This window comes from Salvelinus fontinalis, chromosome 36, assembly GCF_029448725.1.
Source record: "Salvelinus fontinalis isolate EN_2023a chromosome 36, ASM2944872v1, whole genome shotgun sequence".
Lineage (NCBI taxonomy): Eukaryota > Metazoa > Chordata > Actinopteri > Salmoniformes > Salmonidae > Salvelinus > Salvelinus fontinalis.
This window is the reverse complement of record NC_074700.1, coordinates 5,181,372-5,205,968: the sequence shown is the minus strand read 5'-3', so window position 1 is coordinate 5,205,968 and position 24,597 is coordinate 5,181,372. Positions and strand designations below refer to the sequence as shown.

At 43.5% G+C, this 24,597-nt stretch overlaps 1 protein-coding gene across 2 annotated transcripts in view; it reads left to right on the top strand.

Annotated features, from left to right (window-relative positions):
• The first annotated feature begins 22,803 nt into the window (after positions 1–22,803).
• LOC129835065 (actin-binding LIM protein 2-like) overlaps positions 22,804–24,597 on the top strand; it is an 82,800-nt gene continuing 81,006 nt past the window's right edge. The window contains exon 1 of one of the 2 annotated variants that reach the window (XM_055900415.1): positions 22,804–23,267. In XM_055900415.1, the coding sequence (XP_055756390.1) occupies positions 23,252–23,267 (16 nt within the window). In that variant the 5' untranslated portion in view covers positions 22,804–23,251. The remainder of the gene's footprint in view (positions 23,268–24,597) is intronic. The other variant, XM_055900414.1, reaches the window with a different exon arrangement.

The following is a 24,597-nucleotide window of genomic DNA, read 5'->3' as shown; positions in this document are numbered from 1 at the left end:
GCAGGTCTCCTACCTGCCCTTGGCCCACTACCTCTTAGCCCCCCCCCAAGAAATTTTTGGGTGTTACTTACGGGCTTTTTGGGCTTCCGTGCCAGACGCGTTCCCTCATAACTCCGGTTCCTCTCTCCGGTAGCCTCTGCTCTCCTCAGTGCCTCCAGCTGCTCCCATGGCTTTTCGGGCTTCCAGCCACGTCTCCTTGCTGCCTCCTCAAACCACCGCTCCTGGGCTTTAGCTGCCTCCCTCTCTTCCTGAGAGCGGCGATTCTCTCCTGCCTCAGCCCAGGGACCTTCTCCATTCAATATCTGCTCCCAAGTCCAGAAGTCCTTGTTGCCCTGTCGAGCTTTCCCTTGCCGCTTGGTCCTAATTTGGTGGGTGATTCTGTAAGGGCTGTCTCTCTCCTCATCCTCGGACGAGGAGAGGAGAGAAGGATCCTCAGACCAAAATGCAGCATTTGGGAAATAAGCCATCTTTTATTACACACGACGATGACAACACGAAACACTTTCAAATTTACAAAACAAGAAAACGACGTCGACGAAACCTGAACATAAACTTACATAACTACACGTAAACTCACGGACAGGACACAGACGACATCAAAATAACGAACAGCCAAAACAATCCCGTATGGTGTAACATCGACACAGACACAGGAGACAATCACCCACAAACAAACAGTGAGAACACCCTACCTAAATATGACTCTTAATTAGAGGAGAACGCAAAACACCTGCCTCTAATTAAGAGCCATACCAGGCAACCAAAACCAACATAGAAACAGATAACATAGACTGCCCACCCAAAACACATGCCCTGACCTAAACACATACAAAAACAACATAAAACAGGTCAGGACCGTTACAGTGTTACCATTGCCACTATGGAAATACAGCCAATCCAAAATCATCGTGTGAGTGTACTGCCAAAGACCTTAAATACTTTATAATATATATTTTGACGCTATTAATTAAACATTAATTAATTCAATTCATCTAAATTATATACAGCTCTAAAAGCTCTATTTCTGACGCTGTTTTTCCTCATCATACTGTATCAGGGTTGTGATTCTAAAAAACATCTTGCATAACCATTACTTATTAATTAATTTCATGTATGTACCATGCAGTGCAATCCTTCACTTGTAAAGACCATGCCAAGCAGTGCATGTCGCTGCCTTAAAGGCCCAGTGCAGTCAAAAATTGAATTTTCCCCTGTGTTATATATATATATATATATATATATATATATATATATATATATATATATATATATATATACACACACACTATGAGGTTGTAATAATACTGTGAAATTGTGAAAATTATGATAATGCCCTTTTAGTGTAAGAACTGTTGAAAAGACTACCTGTAATTTCAGCCTGTTTTGGCGGGACAGAGTTTTGGCCTTCCATTGTGACATCACCATGCGGTAAATTAGTTAATAGACCAATAAGAAAGCCAATAACAGCAAATGTTCAGTTGTCCCCTCCCCACTCATTCCCAGACAGCCTGAGTAAAATTCTTGCTTAAGAAATTGCCCTTTGCTACGAAGCCATTTTTGTTTCGTTTTGACCATTTTAATTGACAACAATCATAGGAAGGTACTTCATTGTTACCCAGAAATTATTTAATATTGAAATAGAAATGGCTGCATTGGACCTTTAAAGGATTTATGTAGATGGAAACAAAAATATAAACGCAACATGTAAAGTGTTGGTCCCATGTTTCATAAACTGAAATAAAAGATCCCCAAAATGTTCCATACGCACAAAAAGCTTATTTCTCAAAAAAAAATCACTAATTTGTTTACCTCCCTGTTAGTGAGTATTTCTCCTTTGCCAAGATAATCCATCCACCTGACAGGTGTGGCATATCAAGAAGCATGATCATTACACACGTGCACCTTGTGCTGGGGACAATAAAAGGCCAATCTAAAATGTGCAGTTTTGTCACACAACACAATGCCACAGATGTCTCAAGTTTTGAGGGAGCATCAATTGCAGGAATGTCCATCAGAGCTGTCGCCAGACAATTGAATGTCTCATTTCTCTACCGTAAGCTGGATCCAAAGTAATTTTCGGGAATTTGGCAGTACGTCCAACCGGCCACACAACCGCAGACCACGTGTATGGCGTCATGTGGGCGAGCGGTTTGCTGATGTCAACGTTGTAAACAGAGTGCCCCATGGTGAAGGTGGGGTTATAGTATGGACAGGCATAAGCTACGGACAACAAACACAATTGCATTTTATCGCTGGAAATTTGAATGCACAGAAATACTGTAATGAGATTTTTTTGCTTCGTCATTATGGGGTATTGTGTATGTATTGATAAAGAAAAAAAATATGTAATCCATTTTAGAATAAGGCTGTAACGTAACAAAATGTGGAAAAAGTCAAGGGGCCTGAATACTTTCCGAATGCACTGTATATCTCCTGCAGAGAGACGAGAGCATGAGACAATTTGTTTTGATCAGTAATGGAAATAAAAGGTCTTAAAACATGTTGGCTCACTATTTAAAAAGAAGATGGAGAACAAGCTGTAGGATGAAAAATACAAAAGTTTTGGTGCAGGTATAGCAGACTAGCGCTAGCTAATGCTATTTAGCGAAAATGTAATTTTTTTGTTGTTGTGTGTATATAATATTGTCATGGCTGGCACTATACAGACATACAAACACGCATATATGAAAGCACACATGCACAACATTCCAGCACAGAAATGCACAATCCCACACATGGCAAACACACCGTTTGTGCCAGGGACATTTGTGTACCACCTGTCTTTAGGTACTTGGATTTCCCTCAGGCGGCTGATAGAGGCCTATCCTCTAGCACCAAGGATTATAACTACTGTACAGGTGTAATACTGACTCCTTATCTAAACAACTGCAGCTTGCTTCACTACACTCAGTTGAACTTCAGACTTTGCATGTGAAAAAGTTGTACCATGTCTGTGTGTGTGTTTCTGTTTTAGCGAAGCACCGTCTTTGTCTTTTTCATCCAAGGCAAATCCTCCCGAATGAGCCGAGTTATCTCAGCTTAACATGCAAAACAGAGCTCTCTTCATTCAGCTTTCCCTTGAGGAAGCACTCCATAGCTGTCCTGCCAAACCATGTTACACTCATGTCTGATGTGTGTATGTGTGTGTGTGTGTGTGTGTGCATGCGTGTGTGAGTTTGTGTATGTGTGTGACCACCCATGGGTCTTTGTGTATGATGATATTGAATTGAGTAATAGTGTCCTATGCAATACAGAACAACAAATTGTCCACAAATCACATTAAATTACATTTTGTTTGTCACATACACATGGTTAGCAGATGTTAATGCGAGTATAGCGAAATGCTTGTGCTTCTAGTTCCGACCATGCAGCAATATCTAACAAGTAATCTAACAATTTCACAACAACTACCTTATACACACAAGTGTAAAGGAATGAATAAGAATATGTACATAAAAATATATGGATGAGCGATGGCCAAACGGTATAGGCAAGATGCAGTAGATGGTATAGAGTACAGTATATACATATGAGATGAGTAATGTAGAGTATGTAAACATTATATAAAGTGGCATTGTTTAAAGTGGCTTGTGATACCTTTATTACATCCAATGTTTAATTATTAAAGTGGCTAGAGATTTGAGTCAGTATGTTGGCAGCATCCATTCAGTGTTAGTGATGGCTGTGTAACAGTCTGATGGCCTTGAGATAGAAACTGTTTTTCAGTCTCTCGGTCCCAGCTTTGATGCACCTATACTGACCTCGCCTTCTGGATGATAGCTGGGTGAACAGGCAGTGGCTCGGGTGGTTGTTGTCCTTGATGATCTTTTTGGCCTTCCTGTGACATCGGGTGGTGTAGGTGTCCTGGAGGGCAGGTAGTTTGCCCCCGGTGATGCGTTGTGCAGACCTCACTACCCTCTAGAGAGCTTTACGGTTGTGGGCGGAGAAGTTGCCGTACCAGGCGGTGATACAGCCCGACAGGATACTCTCGATTGTGCATCTGTAAAAGTTTGTGAGTGTTTTTGGTGACAAGCCGAATTTCTTCAGCATCCTGAGGTTGAAGAGGCGCTGCTGCGCCTTCTTCACCACGCTGTCTGTGTGGGTGGACCATTTCAGTTTGTCCGTGATGTGTAAGCCGAGGAACTTAAAACGTTCCACCTTCCCCACTACTGTCCCGTCAATGTGGATAGGGGGCTGCTCCCTCTGCTGTTTCCTGAAGTCCACGATCATCTCCTTTGTTTTGTTGACATTGAGTGTGAGGTTATTTTACTGACACCACACTCCGAGGGCCCTCACATCCTCCCTGTAGGCCGTCTCGTTGTTGTTGGTAATCAAGCCTACCACTGTAGTGTCGTCTGCAAACTTGATGATTGAGTTGGAGGCGTGCATGGCCACGCAGTCATGGGTGAACAGGGAGTACAGGAGAGGGCTGAGAACATACCCTTGTGGGGCCCCAGTGTTGAGGATCAGCGAGGTGGAAATGTTTCCTACCCTCACCACCTGGAGGCGGCCCGTCAGGAAGTCCAGGACCCAGTTGCACAGGGCGTGGTCGAGACCCAGGGTCGATGAACAGCATTCTTACATAGGTTTTCCTCTTGTTCAGATGGGTTAGGGCATTGTGCAGTGTGATTGCGTTTGCGTCGTCTGTGGACCTTGTGGCAGTAAGCAAATTGGAGTGGGTCTAGGGTGGAGTTGATATGGTCCTTGTCTAGTCTCTCAAAGCACTTCATGATGACGAAAGTGAGCGCTACGAGGAGATAGTCATTTAGCTCAGTTACGTTAGCTTTCTTGGGAACAGGAACAATGGTGGCCCTCTTGAAGCATGTGGGAACAGCAAACTGGGATAAGGATTGATTGAATATGTCCGTAAACACACCAGCCAGCTGGTCTGCGCATGCTCTGAGGACGCGGCTAGGGACGCCGTATGGGCCGGCGGCCTTGCGAGGGTTAACACGTTTAAATGTTTTACTCACGTTGGCTGCAGTGAAGGAGAGCCTGCAGGCCGTGTCGGTGGCGCTGTTGTTCTCAAAGCGAGCAAAGAAGTTGTTTAGTTTGTCTGGGAGCAAGACAACGTGGTCCGCGACGGGGCTGGTTTTCTTTTTGTAGTCCGTGATTGACTGTAGACCCTGCCACATACCTCTCGTGTCCGAGGCGTTGAAATGCGACTCTACTTTGTCTCTATACTGACGCTTAGCTTGTTTGATTGCCTTGCGGAGGGAATAGCTACACTGTTTGTATTCGGTCATGTTTCCGGTCGCCTTGCCCTGATTAAAAGCAGTGGTTCACGCTTTAAGTTTTGCGGGAATGCTGCCATCAATCCACGGTTTCTGGTTGGGGAAGGTTTTAATAGCTTTTAACAAAAGCTTCTACATCTGCATTGCTTGCTGTTTGGGGTTTTAGGCTGGGTTTCTGTATAGCACTGTGACATCTGATGTAAAAAGAGCTTTATAAATACATTTGATTGGTTGATTGAAAAGCAAGAGCCATTGTGGCGGATAACCTTCTGATGTGATTGTGCTGTTGTCACGCCCTGACCTTAGTTATCTTTGTTTTCTTTATTATTTTGTTTTGGTCAGGGTGACGAGGGTGGTATGGGTGTTTCTGTCTTGTCTAGGGGTTTCTGTATATCTATGGGGTTTTGGTATTGTCTAGGTAAATGTAGGTCTATGGTGGCCTGAATTGGTTCCGAATCAGAGACAGCTGTTTATCGTTGTCTCTGATTGGGGATCCTATTTAGGTTGCCATTTTCCATTTTGGTTTTGTGGGTTATTGCCTATGTGTAGTTGCATGTCAGCACTCGTGTTTATAGCGTCTCGTTCATTTAGTTATTTTTGTTAGTTTGTTTAGTGTTCTTCGTTTAAATAAAGAAGAATGTATTCATCTCATTCTTGGTCTCCTCGTTATGAGGAACGTGACAGAATACCCACCAAATAAGGACCAAGCAGCGTGAAAAAGAGGAACAGCACTTAATGGGGAAATGGACCTGGGAGGAGATATTAGATGGAGCAGGACCCTGGAAACAGCCGGGGGAGTATCACCTTTCTGAAGAAGAGATAGAGGCAGCGAAAGCAGAACGGCGATACTACGAGGAGAAGTACCGGAGAATAGAGGAATGGCGACAATATGAGGAAACACGAGGAGATTGGCTGAGTCAGGTAGGAGATCTGAGCCAACTCTTCGTGCTTACCATGGGGAGAGTGTTACTGGTCAGGCACCGTATTATGCGGCGCACGGTGTCTCCAGGGCGCTATTCTAGCCCGGTGCGCTCTATTCCAGCTCCTCGCATTGGCCGGGCTAGAATGGGCATCCAGCCAGGAAGGAGGGTGCCGGCTCAGCGCTCCTAGTCTCCAGTGTACCTCCTTGGACCAGGATATCCTGCGCCGGCTTTGCGTACCGTGTCTCCGGTGAGTCTGCACAGCTCAGTGGGTCCTGTGCCATTTGTGCGTCCTGTGCATTTGCAGGGCGAAAATAAACATCCAGCCAGGACGGGTTGTGTCAGCTCTACACTCCAGACCTCCAGTACGCCTCCACAGGACAGTATGTCCTGTGCCTGCTTCCCGCACTCGCCCTGAGGTGCGTGTCCTCAGCCCGGTACCACCAGTTCTGCCACCAGGCCTCCAGTGCGTCTCCAGGGTCCAGTACGCCCTGTTCCTCCTCCCCGCACTCGCCCTGAGGTGCGTGTCCTCAGCCCGGTACCACCAGTTCCGGCACCACGCACCAGGCCTCCAGTGCGTCTCCAGGGTCCAGTACGCCCTGTTCCTCCTCCCCCACTAGCCCTGAGGTGCGTGTCCTCAGCCCGGTACCACCAGTTCCGGCACCACGCACCAGGCCTCCAGTGCGCCTCCAGGGTCCAGTACCCCCTGTTCCTCCTCCCCACATTCTCCCTGAGGTGTGTGTCCTCAGCCCGGTATCACCAGTTCCGGTACCACGCACCAGGCCTCCAGTGCGCCTCCAGGGTCCAGTACGCCCTGTTCCTGCTCCTCGCACTCGCCCTGAGGTGCGTGTCCACAGCCCGGTACCACCAGCGACAGTACCCAGTCCAGAGCGTCCGGTGACCGTAGCCAGTCCAGAGCGTCCGGCGACAGTACCCAGTCCGGAGCCTCCAGCGACGATTGTGACAGCTGTACTTATGTACTGCCCAGTAGTGGCGCAATGTTCTCTCTGGTCCAATTTCACATTTCAAGGTCTTGGGTGTCTAGACAGTTGGGTGTCTAGACACCGAGTTTCCTGAATTACATCACAGATATATGGGCAATCATAGAAAATATACTATTTCTGTCATTCCTTCCTCCAGAGGGAACTTACTATAATATATCCTCATACCTCTGCAGTTACTGTAACAAAAGTCAACTTTACTAGGGCATTTTATCATGTTCTTTCAGCTTTCAATTTGAGGCTGTGTGTGTGTCACAAGGGGGATATCGGCAATAATCATCAGGTAATTGAAGACAATACAGTGTTTCATGGCAAAAATGGTCTCTGGATGGCCTTTTGATATCCTAGTGCTACAGTCAATTTCTTCTTTATATCTCATATATTGTAATGAAAAACAAAAATTCCAATGCTTTTATTGATTTCAAGTTGCGTAAGTAAGTGTACAAAAGTAAGTGAGTGTCTAAAAGTGGAGAGAGGGTTTGGTAATGGCTCAGAACAGAACATCTTCAGACAGATTTCATTAGGATTGGCTAATATGCACACACACACACACACACACACACACACACACACACACACACACACACACACACACACACACACACACACACACACACACACACACACACACACACACACACACACACACACACACACACACACACACACACACACACACACATAAGTAAACACGTACACACCATTCGAGGCTCAGTTTCTTCAGAGGACATTAGAAATAACTCCAAATAATTAATTCAACCCTGATATATCTAACCCATTCTCACACCCTGTGTGCTTTATGAACCAGACATGGGCAGACACAAATCGTGCCAGAGAAATAGGCTGATCCTTTATTTATGCCTTTATCAAAGCAGCTCCATCCCGTGTCTGTCATAGCCGTCCAGGCGTCTACATGTGTGTATTTCACAGTAGCTGTCAGTCCAACTTTCCAAAGAATCCCTTACATCACCTGTGTGATATAGCCTACAATTTCTTCCAGACTTCAACAGTTTCTTTCATAGATGAATACTTTGCCTTTGGCAGGAAATACATTTTTTCTGCAATATGTAGGCTGCATATAAAAGTTAGCACTGCTACGTAAAGCCTGAGTTATATGGAGAAAGTAATATAAATCAGTATTACTGATCCCAAGTGTGTTATTACGTTCATGACGACTCGCAATTCCCTCAAAGTGAAATTAGCACTCCAAAAACGGGCAATACAAAGCCAAAATGTAATGTGGTGCTTGAACAATCAACGAGGCCTTAAGAACCAAACAAAAAACTCCACTACCCAATATTGCTCCTCCCAAAAGGGAATTTAATGCCTTCAGTTCACATATTGAGACACATAACTTTTCAACCGTGAAGGTCTCTTCCCACAAGACAATAAATTCACATTTGCAACATCGATACTGTGTTCAGGACTTTGTGTTCGAACTTCAAAGAGAACATTAAGTGATGTCAGTCCAGTCGGCAAGCCATTTCTAGTGAGTCAGAATGTCAGTTGTTGGGTTTGACCTAACTAGCTAACGTCTAGCCTGGGTGCCAGTCTGTTTCTGCTCTCTTGACAACTCCTTATGTAATTGTCATGCATGTTTGGCTTGACAATACCGATAAAGTTGGCAAAAGAACAAACAGATCTGGTACCAGGCTAGCTAGCACCCCTTCAGAGGTTGAAATGTTAGCTCTGAAGTAAAAACTAACTGCTAACTAGCTAGCATGTCCTCAGGGATAGGTTGTTTTTATGGCCGGACATGTCAGACATGTTAGCACTGCGTGTGAGGAACAGATTGGGAATGTCACAGTGGCATGTGACACCTGGAACAGGGACCTCCTCTCCTCTGAGACACAGTGACACAGGAATTCAGCAGCCTTGTGCAAAATGGCAGCTAGGTCATTATTAAGGTGTTTGATGTTTGTGGTTTTTGAAGGCTCATTGCCATAGTAACATAAAGGCCCTCAGTCGTCATGATGTTGGGCAGTTCCTTCCTCTGGAAATGTGATTTAATCTTGACTAAATGATTTTAGTAGAGCCTGTAATTTGAATTATAAATGTTACGGGTTTCACCAAGGTCAAGTACAGCAACAAAAACAGACCAAGAGAGAATAATAACCCATTAGTCTTGATACTGCAATAAGGTATTCCAACTTCCTCAAGTCTTTAATGTTGAACATGAGAGAGAGAGAGAGTGGTGGGGAGTGCTGTAGCCCTTTCCTGCAGTCAAATGGCCTAGTGGCCTCATGGGTGGAAGGTTATTAATATTCTCATAATTTCATAATTAGTAAAGCTTGTTTCAAAAAAGCCACCGAAACTCTGATGTTTCTTTGTCAAACGGTTTTGTTATATTTCCGCCTTCTGTGATGTACAGTACCAATCAAAAGTTTAGACATACCTACTCATTTTAGGGTTTTTCATTTAAAAAAAAAACTATTTTCTACATTGTAGAATAATAGTGAAGACATCAAAACTATGAAATAACACACATGGAATCATGTAGTCAACAAAAAGATTTTAGATTCTTCAAAAGTAGTCACCCTTTGCCTTGATGACAGCTTTGCACAGTCTTGGAAAGTGTAATATATGAAGATGCAAACTCAAAATTGAATACGTTTTCAACTATATCTGACACGGTAAAGGCGTCTTCTTTTTTAAGCCCATAACCATGTGTGGGGTGTGGGGTGTACACTTGTCAAAGTAGATTAGTTTGATCCTGATTTAACCCACTGCAGCGAAAGGTTAAGTTGTTGTTTGAGATAGAAGTCCATCGGTGTGGATAGTCACTTGACTGGACAGCTAACTTTGCTCTTTAGACCTTGCTCAGGTTACCACAGAGACAGAGACTGAAAATCAATGAGGTTTTCTGAATTATTCATCAATGCATTTTTGTGTATGTGTGTGTGTGGGGTGGGTGTGTGTGTGCATGTGCGTGTTGTGTGTGGCTAGGGCCGGTTCCATGCATAAGTGACATAAGTGAACTCAGTCGGGATCTCAACTTACTGTAGAGAGTTAGACTAGTATGCTGAACAAAAATATAAATGTAAAATGCAGCAATTGGTTGGGCCTGGGAGGGCATCCACATTTCCCCCCCCAAAAGGGCTTCATTAAAGATAGGAGTATTTCTAAGCACCCTGACCCACCTCCCCTCAGACGATCCCGCAGGTGAAGTAGATGGATGTGGAGGTCCTGGGCTGGCGTGGTTACACGTGGTCTGCGGTTAAGAGGCCAGTTGGACATACTTCCAATTTCTCGGCTTATGGTAGAGAAATTAACATTAAATGATCTGGCAACAGCTCTGGTGGACATTCCTGCAGTCAGCATGCCAATTGCACGCTCCCTCAAAACTTGAGACATCTGTGACATTGTGTTGTGTTAAAAAACTGCACATTTTAGAGTGGCCTTTTATTGTCCTCAGCACAAGGTTCTCCGGTGTAATGATCATGCTGTTTAAATCAGCTTCTGGATATGCCACACCTGTCAGGTAGATGGATTATCTTGGCAAAGGAGAAATGCTCACTAACAGCGATGTAAATAAATTTGTACACCAAATTTGAGATAATTTTTGTCCGTATGGAAAATGTTGGGGATCTTTTATTTCAGCTCATGAAACATGGGACCAACACTATACATGTTGTGTTTTAAATTTTTGTTCAGTATAGAATATAAAGAATATAAAGCAATTTCGAAATTTGGTTGTGCATTAACAGTTTTTCTCTTCTAATGTCAGTTACTGACAGTCACTCTATTAGCATATGTCATTAGCAGTGTTCATTTTGGCAGCTATTTTAGATTTGGTTTTGGTCTTAGTTTTAGTCTTAAATGTGACTGAGACAAAAAGGTATTTTGAGTCATTTCATCCTTCGTTAGTTTTAGTTATTATTAGTCGACTAAAACTCCACAAACTATTTTTGTCCAGTTTTAATCACAGCCATTTTAGTCACATAATAGTCAATGGATTTTTTACTATTAAATAATGAATATTTAGGCTACCTCTAACTTCCATCTTGTGCACTCCTAATAATACATGCTGACCAGACCGGACACATCGCGTGCGCGAGCGTCGCAAAATAAATTTAGAAATCCATGTTATTCAATTATTGCACCCACACTGCTTGCGTGCCAACGAGTGTCTGCGACACCAAGGGCTAAAATAGATGTCATTCCTATTTCTGACGCAGATCGCGCTGCAAGTCCTGCCTCTCCCATCTCCTCATTGGTTTATAGAAGCAGGTACCCACATGCCATCTCCTCATTGGTAATACCCACGTGGGTGATAGAAAGACGAACTGTTTTGCCGGTAGTCGTGGTAATACAATGAAAGTTTAGATGCGATCACCATATAATTTAAACATGAAAAAGCCTGGAAGGAGGAGAGATGACTAGAAACGATTCGGAGTAGAGATCCTTGTGCATTTCAGGTAAAATAACAACTCAGTGTTTATATCCCAGGACAAATTAGCTAGCAACAGCAAGCTAGCTAAATAGGACAAATTAATGTTAGCTAGCAAGTGCAAGCTAACTAGCTAAATTACCATACATGTTTAATGCTTTTCGACCTGTCCCCAAATTAATGTCATTGGTTCAGAGTTTGTTTTGATATTTTTAACCTGCGTGTCGTGATCGCGTTTGGTGTGGGGGGGCAAAATAAATTGGCGCACGCGGTTTGGGCAAGGTGTAATAAAAATGTTAAAAAAAGAGCAACTCTCATTTGCGGACAGCGGCGCGGAGAGCGGCAACACAGAGGAATGAATAAAAGCACACATGGGAAAATAGAGCTTCTGATGTGATCAAAGCAAAAATAGCCTACATGAAAGTAAGAGAGAGAGTAAACATTGTTTCAGTTGAGGTTAGTTACAAGTCAAGTCACCTGGCTTCACGTCAGTTCAAAAGATTGACGAGTGACTGAAGTGACCAGCTGTGTGGGAGAGCCGGGCGGATCAGCTCAATTAGACCGCACAACTGAAAGATGTCAATTCTGCCAATAAGAGGTTTGCATGAAATATTCTGCATGCATGCCTAATTATGATTGGACAAAACAGATGTCTAACTACATGTCCATCAGTCTCACGTGGAATTCTTGTCTCGTCCCATTTTCGTCAATTAAAATGAAAAGGAAGTTATAATAGGTAGTGCTTTTTTCCCAGGGCATCTAATTATCGTCATCGTTTTACTAATGAATAATAGGTAATTGACGAGTATTTTTCGTCATAGTTATTGATTACGAAATTAACACTGCCACCTCAGCTAACATTTTTTAGATTTGTAAGTAAGTCTAGTCAGCTAGCTAATCATGGTTGAATTACCGACTAGGCCCCCATTTGTTAGTCACTCTCACTCAGATGTCATAGAGAGAGAGAGAGAGAGATCGCCAGCCAGCCAGCACACATGATACTCCCATCTGACTGCGGTGTTCCTTTTCGTGCCTCTGTATCTGTGGAGGAGGGAGATCAAACCTCTACAGCAGAACAGAGGCTGAGTCCCAAATGGCACACTTAAAAGTTGTGGAATATGTAGGGAATAGGGTGCCATTTTCTACACAGCCTGGCAGCCTCAGCCTCTCACCCAACAGTGTTTGACTATTGATGAGTTAGCTCCAAGCTAGCTATTGCACCGATCTGCTCTGTCAGCAACAACCCAAACTGAACCCTTTCTTCCAGAACATTCCTAGTCCCCTCGGAATGAACAAATGAACCGGATTAACATATCCAAATCACAGTCGGCTCCCTGTATTATTACAGAAGTAAAAAAAATATAGCCCAAGAGTGGGTCAACAGAGTTTGTGCTTTGAAATGACTTTGTGATTCTGTGCTATGACTGGGAGATTATGGGAGATCGGGTTGCCATTAGCTGGCAGTGGGGTGCAGTGGCTAATAGATGACTAGATGGTGAATCTCTGCTGCTGCTCAGTTAATCCTTTACATCAGGCTAGCAGCAGTGTCGTGTTGGGGGGTTGACTTAGCAGAGAGAGAGTGTGTGTGTATATGTGTTTCTAGGCTGTGTAATCCCCTCTTATCCTTTTTTTTGTTGATCTCCTTGTGGCAGATTTAGGTTGTGTATTTCAATGGTGTAGGTTGACTGCGGGGTTTCCCCATGTTTCTTGTACAGTAGCACACACTCCCACGTTCTCTCTGGCGTATTCAGAGTGGTAAAGTGGGTCAAGATGGTGGATGGCCTGCTGAATGTCCTCTCCTCCTCATCTTCTCCTCCCTAAGCCCGAGAGTGTCTCTCCATCAGTGTTTGGACTCTTCTTGCACCTCTCATTGGAACGTGGACTCGTTTGAAACTCTTTTGGTACTGCCCATTTCCCTGTTGCCAGGTGATGTTCATTGCATCACAGGTCACAGCGTCACACTCAGGTCATATGTAGACCTGTATTTTAGATCTTACAACTACCTAACAACCCCCCTATCAGATATTAAAGAACAAGACTGCACAGTGTTGGCCCTGTCTAAAAGTGAATCTGTAAAATTCACTGGTCCATAGTTCTAAAGTGTAAATGCCAACTTGGAAATATAGGAACAGGGGTAGAGAAAAAATAGAGAGGGAGAAAAGCTGAGAGTCAGTCCAGAACATTCTCTTACTCACTGTGTACAGAACTGTCTGCACTCCTCCTTCTCTGGCACGCTCTATCCCTCCATCCCCATCACCCTTGGCAACCCCCCCTCCCCATCGCCATGGGTTACAGCCTCATTTATCCTCCTTCTCCCACCACTGTGGAGCATCAGCTTAGGCAAGCGGGCAAACACACGCGCAGAGTTTCTGGTCATGGTAATTCCTCCACTACTGCATCCATAATGTTACTATACCAACCTGACCTGTAGTTTGTATGTGTGGGCTTGGGTCTCTACACTGTGGGAATGGAGTTTGGCCTTGGATATTCATTATTCCTATTGGCTCTCCAGCTTATTGATTTGGACTCCACACTCTTACTGGGCTTCAAAAGCACCCAACACTATAACAAGTAACAATTTAGCTAAACAACATTGGCCAGGAAAAATCCTTTTGGCTGCAGAAAGTGAAAATGGGGCTTGGAATTTACTGTGTGGCGTTGTATATTAATTCACACAGGGCAGTGTGTGTGAGCTTGTGTGTGTGTGTGTGTGTGTGTGTGTGTGTGTGTGTGTGTGTGTGTGTGTGTGTGTGTGTGTGTGTGTGTGTGTGTGTGTGTGTGTGTGTGTGTGTGTGTGTGTGTGTGCAAACTGTAATAAACCGTATGCTATACTGTACTTTCCCACACACAGAGTACTGGCTCTTTCAGATGTTTGCAATCTAGACAATGGCTATGGGAATAGAAGCGCTACATCATCTGCTATATCCATCATCGCTCTCTTCCTTCTCTCCATTCATTTAGTAAATAGTCATGAATGACATTGGCCTTTATGAACAACAATAGTGGGTAAATGAGAAAGTTTGATATTCTGATACAATTTAACTGAACTCCCGTTGCCATGGACGGGAGATAATTCTGGAGTTATTATGTCCTTTTGAATCCCTCGCTGGTAGCGCCAACTTCTCTTAGCAACCCGTTTCTCTCAGGGAGTTACTCGTTTTCTGCCCATTTCATGTGTGCGTGCGGTTTGAACATACCCGCCCACAATAACAAACTAGCCCCCCTTTCTCCTTTTCTCTCCTCACAAGCTGTGCATTGAGGAGGGAGTAGGCTACAGTGACTGCACACAGAGTCCTGAACGACCGCCCTGAGATATAGAAGAGTTTTAAGTTAAGTAGTACTTTGGCCATCCTTTTTAAAAGCCCACCTCTGGCTATCACAAGGTAAGATGCTAGACTCTCGACCTAGTCTTCTACTCACCCAATCACTCACCCCTCCCCGCTCTCCAGCATCTGTTTCAGGTGAACGTCTTTAATGCCAGCGTCCCTCTTAGCTCAAGGTGCCCTCTTCACTCCTCATCCCTCTCTCCTCTCCTCTGCCCATCCCTCTCTCCTCTCCCTGCTGGTATTTGGTTCAGTTCTGTATGACCAGAGGGCATAGGAGAGGGGTTCGGATTTGAGTTGGGTTGGTGGTGCATTGCATATCCCCATCCCTGGTTCACACACACGCACACACAGACACACGCACAGACGCACATACAGACGCACGCGCATGCACACACACACACACTCTCTCTCTCGAACACTAGAGCTCACATTACGTGTGTGGATTGAATCACTTTTGTGGGCTCGGTACTCATCCATTATCCATTCCCCATCCCAGTATCCCTATGGGCATATATGGGCATACATCACCGTCTGGATCCTTTTGAAGTGGGCTTGTTATGATAACTGGTCTCGTCCATCACGTTGAGCACTGTGGTTTCCACGCATTCCTCCATTAACAGTCTGTTTTATGACCCTGCGATGTGCCATATGAATTACTCCAGTGGGACACCACTGATTAATCGTGTGCATGATTTGTATCATAATCAACTGATTGTGCACTTGGAATACGAGGGCTAAGTGTGAGGTCAAGGTTAAGGGGAGAGGATAGAGACAATGTTCTGGTGACCTGTATTCCTATTATGGCGTACACACTGCACACCGCCCAATCCCATCTGGACAAGAGGAATACCTATGTAAGAATGCTGTTCATTGACTATAGCTCAGCCTTCAACACCATAGTACCCTCCAAGCTCATCATTAAGCTCGGGGCCCTGGGTCTGAACCCCGCCCTGTGCAACTGGGTCCTGGACTTTCTGACGGGCCTCCCCCAGGGGTTGAAGGTAGGAAACAATACGTCCACCACCTCCACGTCCACCTGATCCTCAACACGGTGGCCCCACAAGGGTGCGTGCTCAGCCCCCTCCTGTGCTCCCTGTTCACCCTTGACAGCGTGGCCATGCACGCCTCCAACTCAATCATCAAGTTTGCAGACTACACAACAGTAGTAGGCCTGATTACCAACAACGACGAGACAGTCTACAGGGAGGAAGTGAGGGCCCTGGGAGAGTGGTGCCAGGAAAATAACCTCTCACTCAACGTCAACATAACAAAAGGAGCTGATTGTAGACTTCAGGAAACAGCAGAGAGAGCACGCCCCTATCCACATCCACAGGACCGCAGTGGAGAAGGTGGAAAGCTTCAAGTTCCTCGAAGTACACATCACTGACAATCTGAAATGGTCCACCCACATAGACAGTGTGGTGAAGAAGGCGCAACAGAGCCTCTTCAACCTCAGGAGGCTGAAGAAATTTGGCCATTAAACCCTCACAAACTTTTACAGATGCACAATTGAGAGCATCCTGTCGGGCTGTATCACCGCCTGGTACGGCAACTGCACCGCCTGCAACCTTTTGTTAAAAGTACATTTGTGGAATTTCTTTCCTTCTTAATGCGTTTCAGCCTATCAGTCGTGTTGTGACTGGGTAGGGATGGTTTACAGAAGATAGCCCTATCTGGTAAAATCCCAAGTCCATATAATGGCAAGAACAGCTCAAATAAGCAAAGAGAAACGACAGTCCATCATAACTTTAAGAGATGAAGGTCAGTCAATCCGGAACATTTCAAGAACTTCGAAAGTTTCTTCAAGTGCAGTCTCAAAAACCATCAAGCGCTATGATGAAACTGACTCCCATGAGCCGCCACAGGAAAGGAAGACCCGGGTTATTGGAAGATTTGCAAATCGAAACAGAAACTCTATTGGTTTAGAGCCAACATTGTTGTGTTTCACTGGAATTGTACAATATAAGAAACACAAAGTCTTTGTAGACGAAATCTCAACGAGTGGGGTCATAGCACACATCAGAGACATTTTCCTATCATATTCGTCATGCCGGAAACCCAAACATAGTGTTGCTTTGACATTCTGGAAGTGTGGTGTCGGACAGACAGAAGACCTGGCTTCGTCATCGCTGGTTCATTTGCAATGCAGATCCAGGATTGGCCTCGACACACTGACAAATGGCGTCTGCTGATTCACACAGAAGACTACAACTAAAAGGTCTAACGTATCTACACTCTCAGGATCACACAGCTACGCTTCCCTTCTCTCTTCCTTCTATTCCGCCTCCACCTAGTTATGCTCTCCTACAGCCGTCTCAGTACAACAGTGAGTGAGGGAGAGGGAGAGATTCTTGTGAGATGAGTAGTGCAGCATAGCAGATGATTCATTCCATTACTAACGATTTCACCTACAGAACTACTTTACATGTACAATTTACATTATTCAATGTTTTGTTGTTTTTGTTTTGTGCTACTGGAATGTTAAACCCTGGGCCTTTAAGGTCCTTGAGTGGGAAATATGTTATGATCATCAGTGTTTGAATGACTGGTCTCCAGCCTAATGAGACTGCATGGATGGAGCTGTGGAAGTGCCCATTGTTGTAGAGAGGCCTGCTAGATGGATATGATCCAATAACATCATCATTAGGTGAACCCTCCTGTTTGAGTACACGCAGGCAGGCAGGCAGGCAGGCAGGCAGGCAGGCAGGCAGGCAGTCAGTTAGTCAGTTAGTCAGTTAGTCTGTTAGATAATAATCCTCTGTTTGTTGTTGTTAACACTTGATTATCTCTTCTCCATGGTAAAGTATTTGTATGTCAGGCGCACAATGACTATGGAATTTCTCCCCTGTTGTCTACATGTTGCAGGTACATGTGTGGAATGATGACAACCAGACGTGTTACATGTTATGCCTGTGCAAAGCTGTGTTGTGTGAACGTTGTTGTTGACGTCTTACACTCTAGTGTTGTGATGTAGTTGGATTACAGATAGCAGATGGCTCTTGTCATCCTCTTCAAGTTTATTGATCTCAATTCCAGTTTGATTAATAGCTGCCTGCAACTCTAATTATAAAGCATAACAGACAAACACTCAGTATATGCAGGTAGATGTCAGTAGAAAGGAATGTGCGAGGTTTGGGGGTTGAACGTTATACCAAGACAGAGGTGGTAGAATAGATTGTAGTGTCCTCCATTTTGTCACAGTCCAGTCCTTGGGAAGCTCATCCCTCAATAGTGACAAAGCACTGTTTGACATCATTCATGAGAGAGAGAAGGAGAGACAGAGGAATGGAGAGCGAGAGAATGAGAGAGATGACCAGAGGCCAGGACGAGGAGAGATGGGAGAGAGAGAGAGAAAAACCCAATGCAAAGAGAAAGACAGACTATTTCTTGAATATGAGATTGATTAATATGACAATGTGACATTATGACACGTCAGTATGACATTGACGAATGAGGGACACAGACAGACAGTGGTAACGTTGATCTTTCCTAATCAGCAGAGGTGTTTTAATTAAATGAGACTCCAGAAGGTGGGAGAGGTTTGGCGCTTCATAAATGTCTCCTTTTTCCATTATTTAAAAAAAAAAATGTTTAAAAACGGTATTATCTTTGTAAATTATATCATAAATGGGATTGGTGGAGTTATGTCACAGATGCAGCTAACAAAAATATATGGAAATGTCTGCTCTACCCAAAATTACAACCAATTAATTGCACCATTACCGCAAAAATGGAAGAGGCAAGTGGAAGGGGGAGAAAGTAAGGAACTTGTCTGTCAACCCTGCACTAAAGACCAAAATTGGTTGAAGAAAATTGTGAAAATAAAGACGTATACCAGTTTCATTAAAGGACCAAAAAATTGACAGCTGTGCCATATAGAATGCAAAATAGTTGTGAAGAGATTTTTTTAATGTACCCGATTTTGCTGCGAAGAGACTGAATCATTTGTTTCGGTACTGTCCATATGTAGCTTATTTTTGGTCGCATGTTCTGGAATGACTTAAGAATTGAAACATTTACCTGGAGCACTGCTGGGTGATTTGAAATGTCATAGTCAATCGATCAATAATATGATAATACTTTTACAATCTGTAGACACTATGAGAATAGAAAGGTTCAGAACGTGTGAAACATCACAACACAGTTTAAAAATATATGTCAAATAGAAATCAAAACTAGATGGTGCTCAGAGGATAGATGGGTGGAGTTGAGTGGAGCTGAAGGCTGGAACTAAAAAAATAACAACAGAATGGTTTGGGCAAAAAAAAAAATATATAACTAATGTCAAATATACTGTGTCCGTAAAATGTATATAGTATGTATAAGCTGGAAGTAGAAGCCTAAGTGTTGTTGTCCATTAGTTTACTCCAATTAGGGGAGAAGAGGAAAATAATAAAGGAAAATATATTTTATATATACAGTATTTACAAACATATGGAGGATTGGAAATGATGCAGACAGTTACGTCGATGGAAGCCACAATCCATCTGCAATATTAAAGCTGATCTACTCCCCCAAGAAAGGTATCCTCTGTCCGTCACACCATGATTCATATTTCACGGACTTTCATTACTGGCTACTTCTTTCCATGTGTGGAGCCCTGATGATAGAGTTGGAGCTATTCCTATAACCACTGGCCACCCAGACAGACATGTGTAGCTGATACAATAGGCCTGTGCTTTTCTGTACCTCAGAAGTTGCTCGAGTTTCAAACTGTGAAGTCTACTGTCAATGCTTCCAGAACTAATGTTCAGTACTTATATTCTAGCCAGGTCACCCGTGATATTGTTCTGACGAGGTGCAGGATTTTTTGTTGTTCCCTGATTTAGATATTTTCTGCTTCTAATTTTTCCGACATTTTGGTAGGCTATTTGTTAGTCAACTTGTCTATAATTAGATTCATGTAGCTTCTCTTTTGTCATTATACAGTGCATTCAGACCCCTTGACATGGTACTTTATAACCTTATTATAATTTATTTTTATTTTTTAAGTCCTCGTCAATCTACACACAGTACACCATAATGGCAAAGTGAAAACATGTTTTTAGAAGTGTTTGCAAATTTAGGAAAAATAAAAAATAGAAATACCTTATTTACATATGTGTTCAGACCCTTTGCTATGAGAAATCAATTGAGCTCAGGTGCATCCTGTTTCCATTGATCATCCTTGAGATGTTTCTACAACTTGATTGGAGTCCCCCTGTGGTAAATGCAATTGATGGGACATTTGGAAAGGCTCACACTTGTCTATAGAAGGTCCCACAGTTGACAGTGCATGTCAGAGCAAAAACCAAGCCATGAGGTCGAAGGAATTGTCCGTAGAGCTTCCGAGACAGGATTGTATCGAGGCACAGATCTGGGGAAGGGTACCAAAAATGTCTGCAGCATTGAAGTTCCCCAAGAACACAGTGGCCTCCATCATTCTTAAATTACAGAAGTTTGGAACTAACAAGACTCTTCCTAGAGCTGGCCGCCCGGCCAAACTGAGCAATCGGGGGAAAAGGGCCTTGGTCAGGGAGGTGACCAAGAACCCGATGGTCACTCTGACAGAGCTTCAGAGTTCCTCTGTGGAGATGGGAGAACCTTCCAGAAGGACATCTCTGCAGCATTCCACCAATCAAGCCTTTATGGTAGAGTGGTCAGAAAGAAGCCACTCCTCAGTAAAGGGCACATGACAGCCCGCTTGGAGTTTGCCTAAAGGCACCTACAGTACTCCCAGACCATGAGAAATAAGATTCTCTGGTCTGATGAAACTAAGCTTGAACTCTTTGGCCTGAATGCCAAGCGTCAGATCTGGAGGAAACCTGGCACCATCTCTACGGTGAAGCATGGTGGTGGCAGCATCATGCTGTGGGGATGTTTTTCAGTGGCAGGGACTGGGAGACTAGTCAGGATCGAGGGTAAGATGAACAGAACAAAGTATAGAGAGATCCTTGATGAAAACCTACTCAAGAGCGCGCAGGACCTCAGACTGGTGCGAAGGTTCACCTTCCAACAGGACAACGACCCTAAGCACACAGCCAAGACAACGCAAGAGCTGCTTCGAGACAAGTCTCTGAATGTCCTTGAGTGGGCCGGCCAAAGTCCGAACTTGAAACCGATCAAACACATTATGGAGTATTGTGTGCAGGTTGATTAAGGGGGGGAAATTATTTAATCAATTTTAGAATAAGGCTGTAACGTAACAAAATGTGGATAAAGTCAGTGGTCTGCATACTTTCCGAATGCACTCTGTTGCCCTAGAAGACTAAATAAAACCCTGCTCTACAGAATAATGTAATAGATCAATCTTTAATGTTAATGCCTAAATGTAAGTGAATCCCTCAATTGAAATGGATAATCCACCCCAAACCACTAATTCCTATTATTAACAATGTTAAACAGTGTTAAATAACACTAATATGTGAAAACAATATTTTTTATGAACAAATGTTTCATTTTGTCATAATAACAAAGATGTGAAAATCGTTTTGGGAAATCTGTTGCAGCTCAAGTCCACTACACAACCCACAATACAATGTTCTCTCTCTCCCTGGGCTGGCTGGAAAGCTAGCTACAAAACACAAGTATACACAATAATACCAACGTCAATATTAGCATGTGAAGTAGCTAGCTAGCTGTAAAATCACCTAAACAAACTGCACTATTAATTTAGGAGTCTATCTCACAGAGTTCAACTGCCACCGAGCTATAATCGGCGTCTCTGCCCAGAGCGAGAGCAGAGTTACGTTGCTTTCACGCAAATATAATTTTGAGGAGATGGGGAAACTCCATTAGAATCGGATTGTGTGACGATTAGTTTAGTTAGGTGGGGTGTTTCTCCATTCGTTGTCCAATGGAATTCTTATCTCCTCCTGTCTTTAATATTTCTGTTTCCCACAGACACGGTGCATTGCGACCTGGTACTTGAAGGAGAAACGGAGATGAATAATTTGGTACAATGTTTAGATTTAGCATATCTAAGCTAAATCTATACTTTGTAATTATTATATAGCTGTGATGCGTTCCTACACGATATCCTGATTTTCACAGAACATATGCGTTCACCAAATTGACATGAGTTTCATGATTTTTATTTTTGGAGGTAGATTATCCCTTTAACCTTAATTTATAAGAAATCGGATTTAATGCTTTAATTTAACCTTAAAGAAACATGGATGTTTGAGAAACATGGATGAAAGTCTAATTCTAACGTGAGACTGTGAGAGCTTGTTGTATATTCACTACGTCTCAAAGAAGCTTGAGTTTCAAATGGCGAAGTCTATTAAAATGCTGATGACTGTCAATGCTGTCAGAAGTTATGTTCGCTAGTAGTCTATTCTCGCCGTGTTCGCTTGGCAAATATATAGCCTATACTGCTTTTATATATTGCGTTAATGATGGATACCGCCAATACAACCCATGATACAGGTTTCCAGGCACCGTCACTCTCCAAAAGAAATGAACAGGCTACGTCAGTGAAAGTCATGTCATAGGAGTACTGGTCTCTACTGTATGACACAGTTATGCTACTATAATGAGCTAACATTACATAACTAGAGATGATGGTGATGATAATAATGTTTATAATTAAATGTGTTACCAGTAGCCTAATAAAATGTGTGGCTCTCTCCAATCCTGACCCCTATATCCCAATTCCTGTGCATTGAGATCCCCTTTTCTTAAGTGTGGAGTTTAGTGCTACTGAAGACACATTCATTCTTGAGATCACTTGGAGAGGGGGAAAAAAGCACTACTAGCAAGTGCTCCCTGCCCTTTACAGAAGCACTGTGTAACATTCATTGTGCACTTGCTCAAGAGAAAGTATGATATAACACTTCCGTTTTATCAGGGTTATTACAAATGAGATGAATTGAATTAAATTACTCCACATTTTATGCAGTTTTTATGATCAACTGGAATACACCTCAGTCCACGCACAAGAAGTCGCATCCATATTCCATAAACACACGCATCTCTATGCTGCCAGTGGGCTGGTGCGGTAAACGCCCTGTGAGAGATTCCCGAGAGGTGGTGTCATTTTTTTTTTAAGGACTGGAACTTCTAGAAGATTCTATTTATATTAGATAGCTGCAATAGCTCAACAATAACTCAGCCCTTGTACCCGAGAGAGGCGTTCGGGAATCATATGACCTGCTGCCGCTCATCCCAAAGATAACCGACTGTTGACCGCAGCTTTCTCGCTCCTTCAAAAAAAAAAAAAAAAAAACACTCTTCGAGCGTGCCGCACCGGACCCCGCGCATTAGAAAACAAGACGTTTGGAGGATGTACTACAACACCGCGCAACGGCAGAAATAACTTGGATATTGGGATAAGAGACACCGCTCTTCGTTCTGTAAAGGGTTTTACAGTTGAAAACGGGACACTGACAGAGCGACAATGCCAGAAGAAAAAGGTAATATACCGCAGGTTCGTTTTCTCCTACCGAGCGTGTGTTTACTTTGTCGAGAGCACGGGTCGGTTATGGGACATAGACGCTTCTCGATGGCCACTGTAGACCGTAGCCCTCAGCGCAGTGTGCGTCAACTTGAAAGGCAATGGAGCGTTCATTGATTTATCGTTGTACAGAAAAGATATGCAGTATTCTACCCAATAAGACATAGCAAACCTTATCTTTTTAGACTGCTTTAAGGGACAAATAGGATTAATTCCATCGTTTAATATGATTAAACAATTGTCATGTAATGAATACAAACAGGACCTTTGTGTATTATGTCATCCTAATTAAATTGACATTAGCCAGATATTAATACCAGAAACGAACAACAACACTCTCAATGTAGGCTATGACTAATAATGTGCCAGAATGATATGCGACAACGCTTCACGAAGTCCCTGGCAGGGAGCACTGTGCTTTTGGGCACCTGCCTGACTGTGACACAGGATGCCTGTCTGGCTGGCCGTTCAGGCATGAAACTAATGACAAGGGGCCAATCATGGCTCAAATTGGAAAACAAATTAGATATTTTGTTATGATAGGAGATATGTTTTTGGTGTGTGCACGTGTTTGTGTGTGTCTGTGTGCATGTGCTATAGCAGCATTACAGTGGGATCTGGAACGGATGTCGTAACACACCCTACAGCCCTTTCCCCTCTTTTCTGATAATATGCAGTGAAAGAAGTGGGAGTCAAAACAAACGCCTCAGCCTATAGAATCAAAGTGTTTTCTCTGGTCTGCAATGTCATGTCCTTAGCTGCCTTGTTAAGTTTGATACGCAGCCATCTTCAGAGGCGCAGCTATGTCTTGGTTATAAATGGACTGTTGGCCATAACTGTAGTGTGTTTGCGTGGAGAAGGGGAGGTGTGGACAGTTAGTAAGATCACAATGTGATGATGCTCGGCTTTGAAAGCTGTTCTTCTGGGGATGGCTAGCTGTCAACAGGCAGAGCGACACCCACTTGCGTACCCCCCCCCCCCCCCCCCCCCCCCCCACAAGGGTTGTGGGCCCCTGGAGGTCGCCCCAATAGAATTAGGAATTACAATGCTAGAATGGACATGAACCTTATGATAGGATCGAGGTCAGGAAGTTGTTCAACCAGGGTTTGCCAGTGCCGTGTTAAGATATTTAGTCAAATAACGAATTTGAAGAATTGATCTGCTCTGTATGTTTGTTAGCTATCTAGCCAGACAGTTTGATTCCATACATACAATTAACTGCCAATATGTTTCAACATCCCATTCAAACAATTCAGTCAGTCCACAGCCATACACTGGCTTAAATCAGT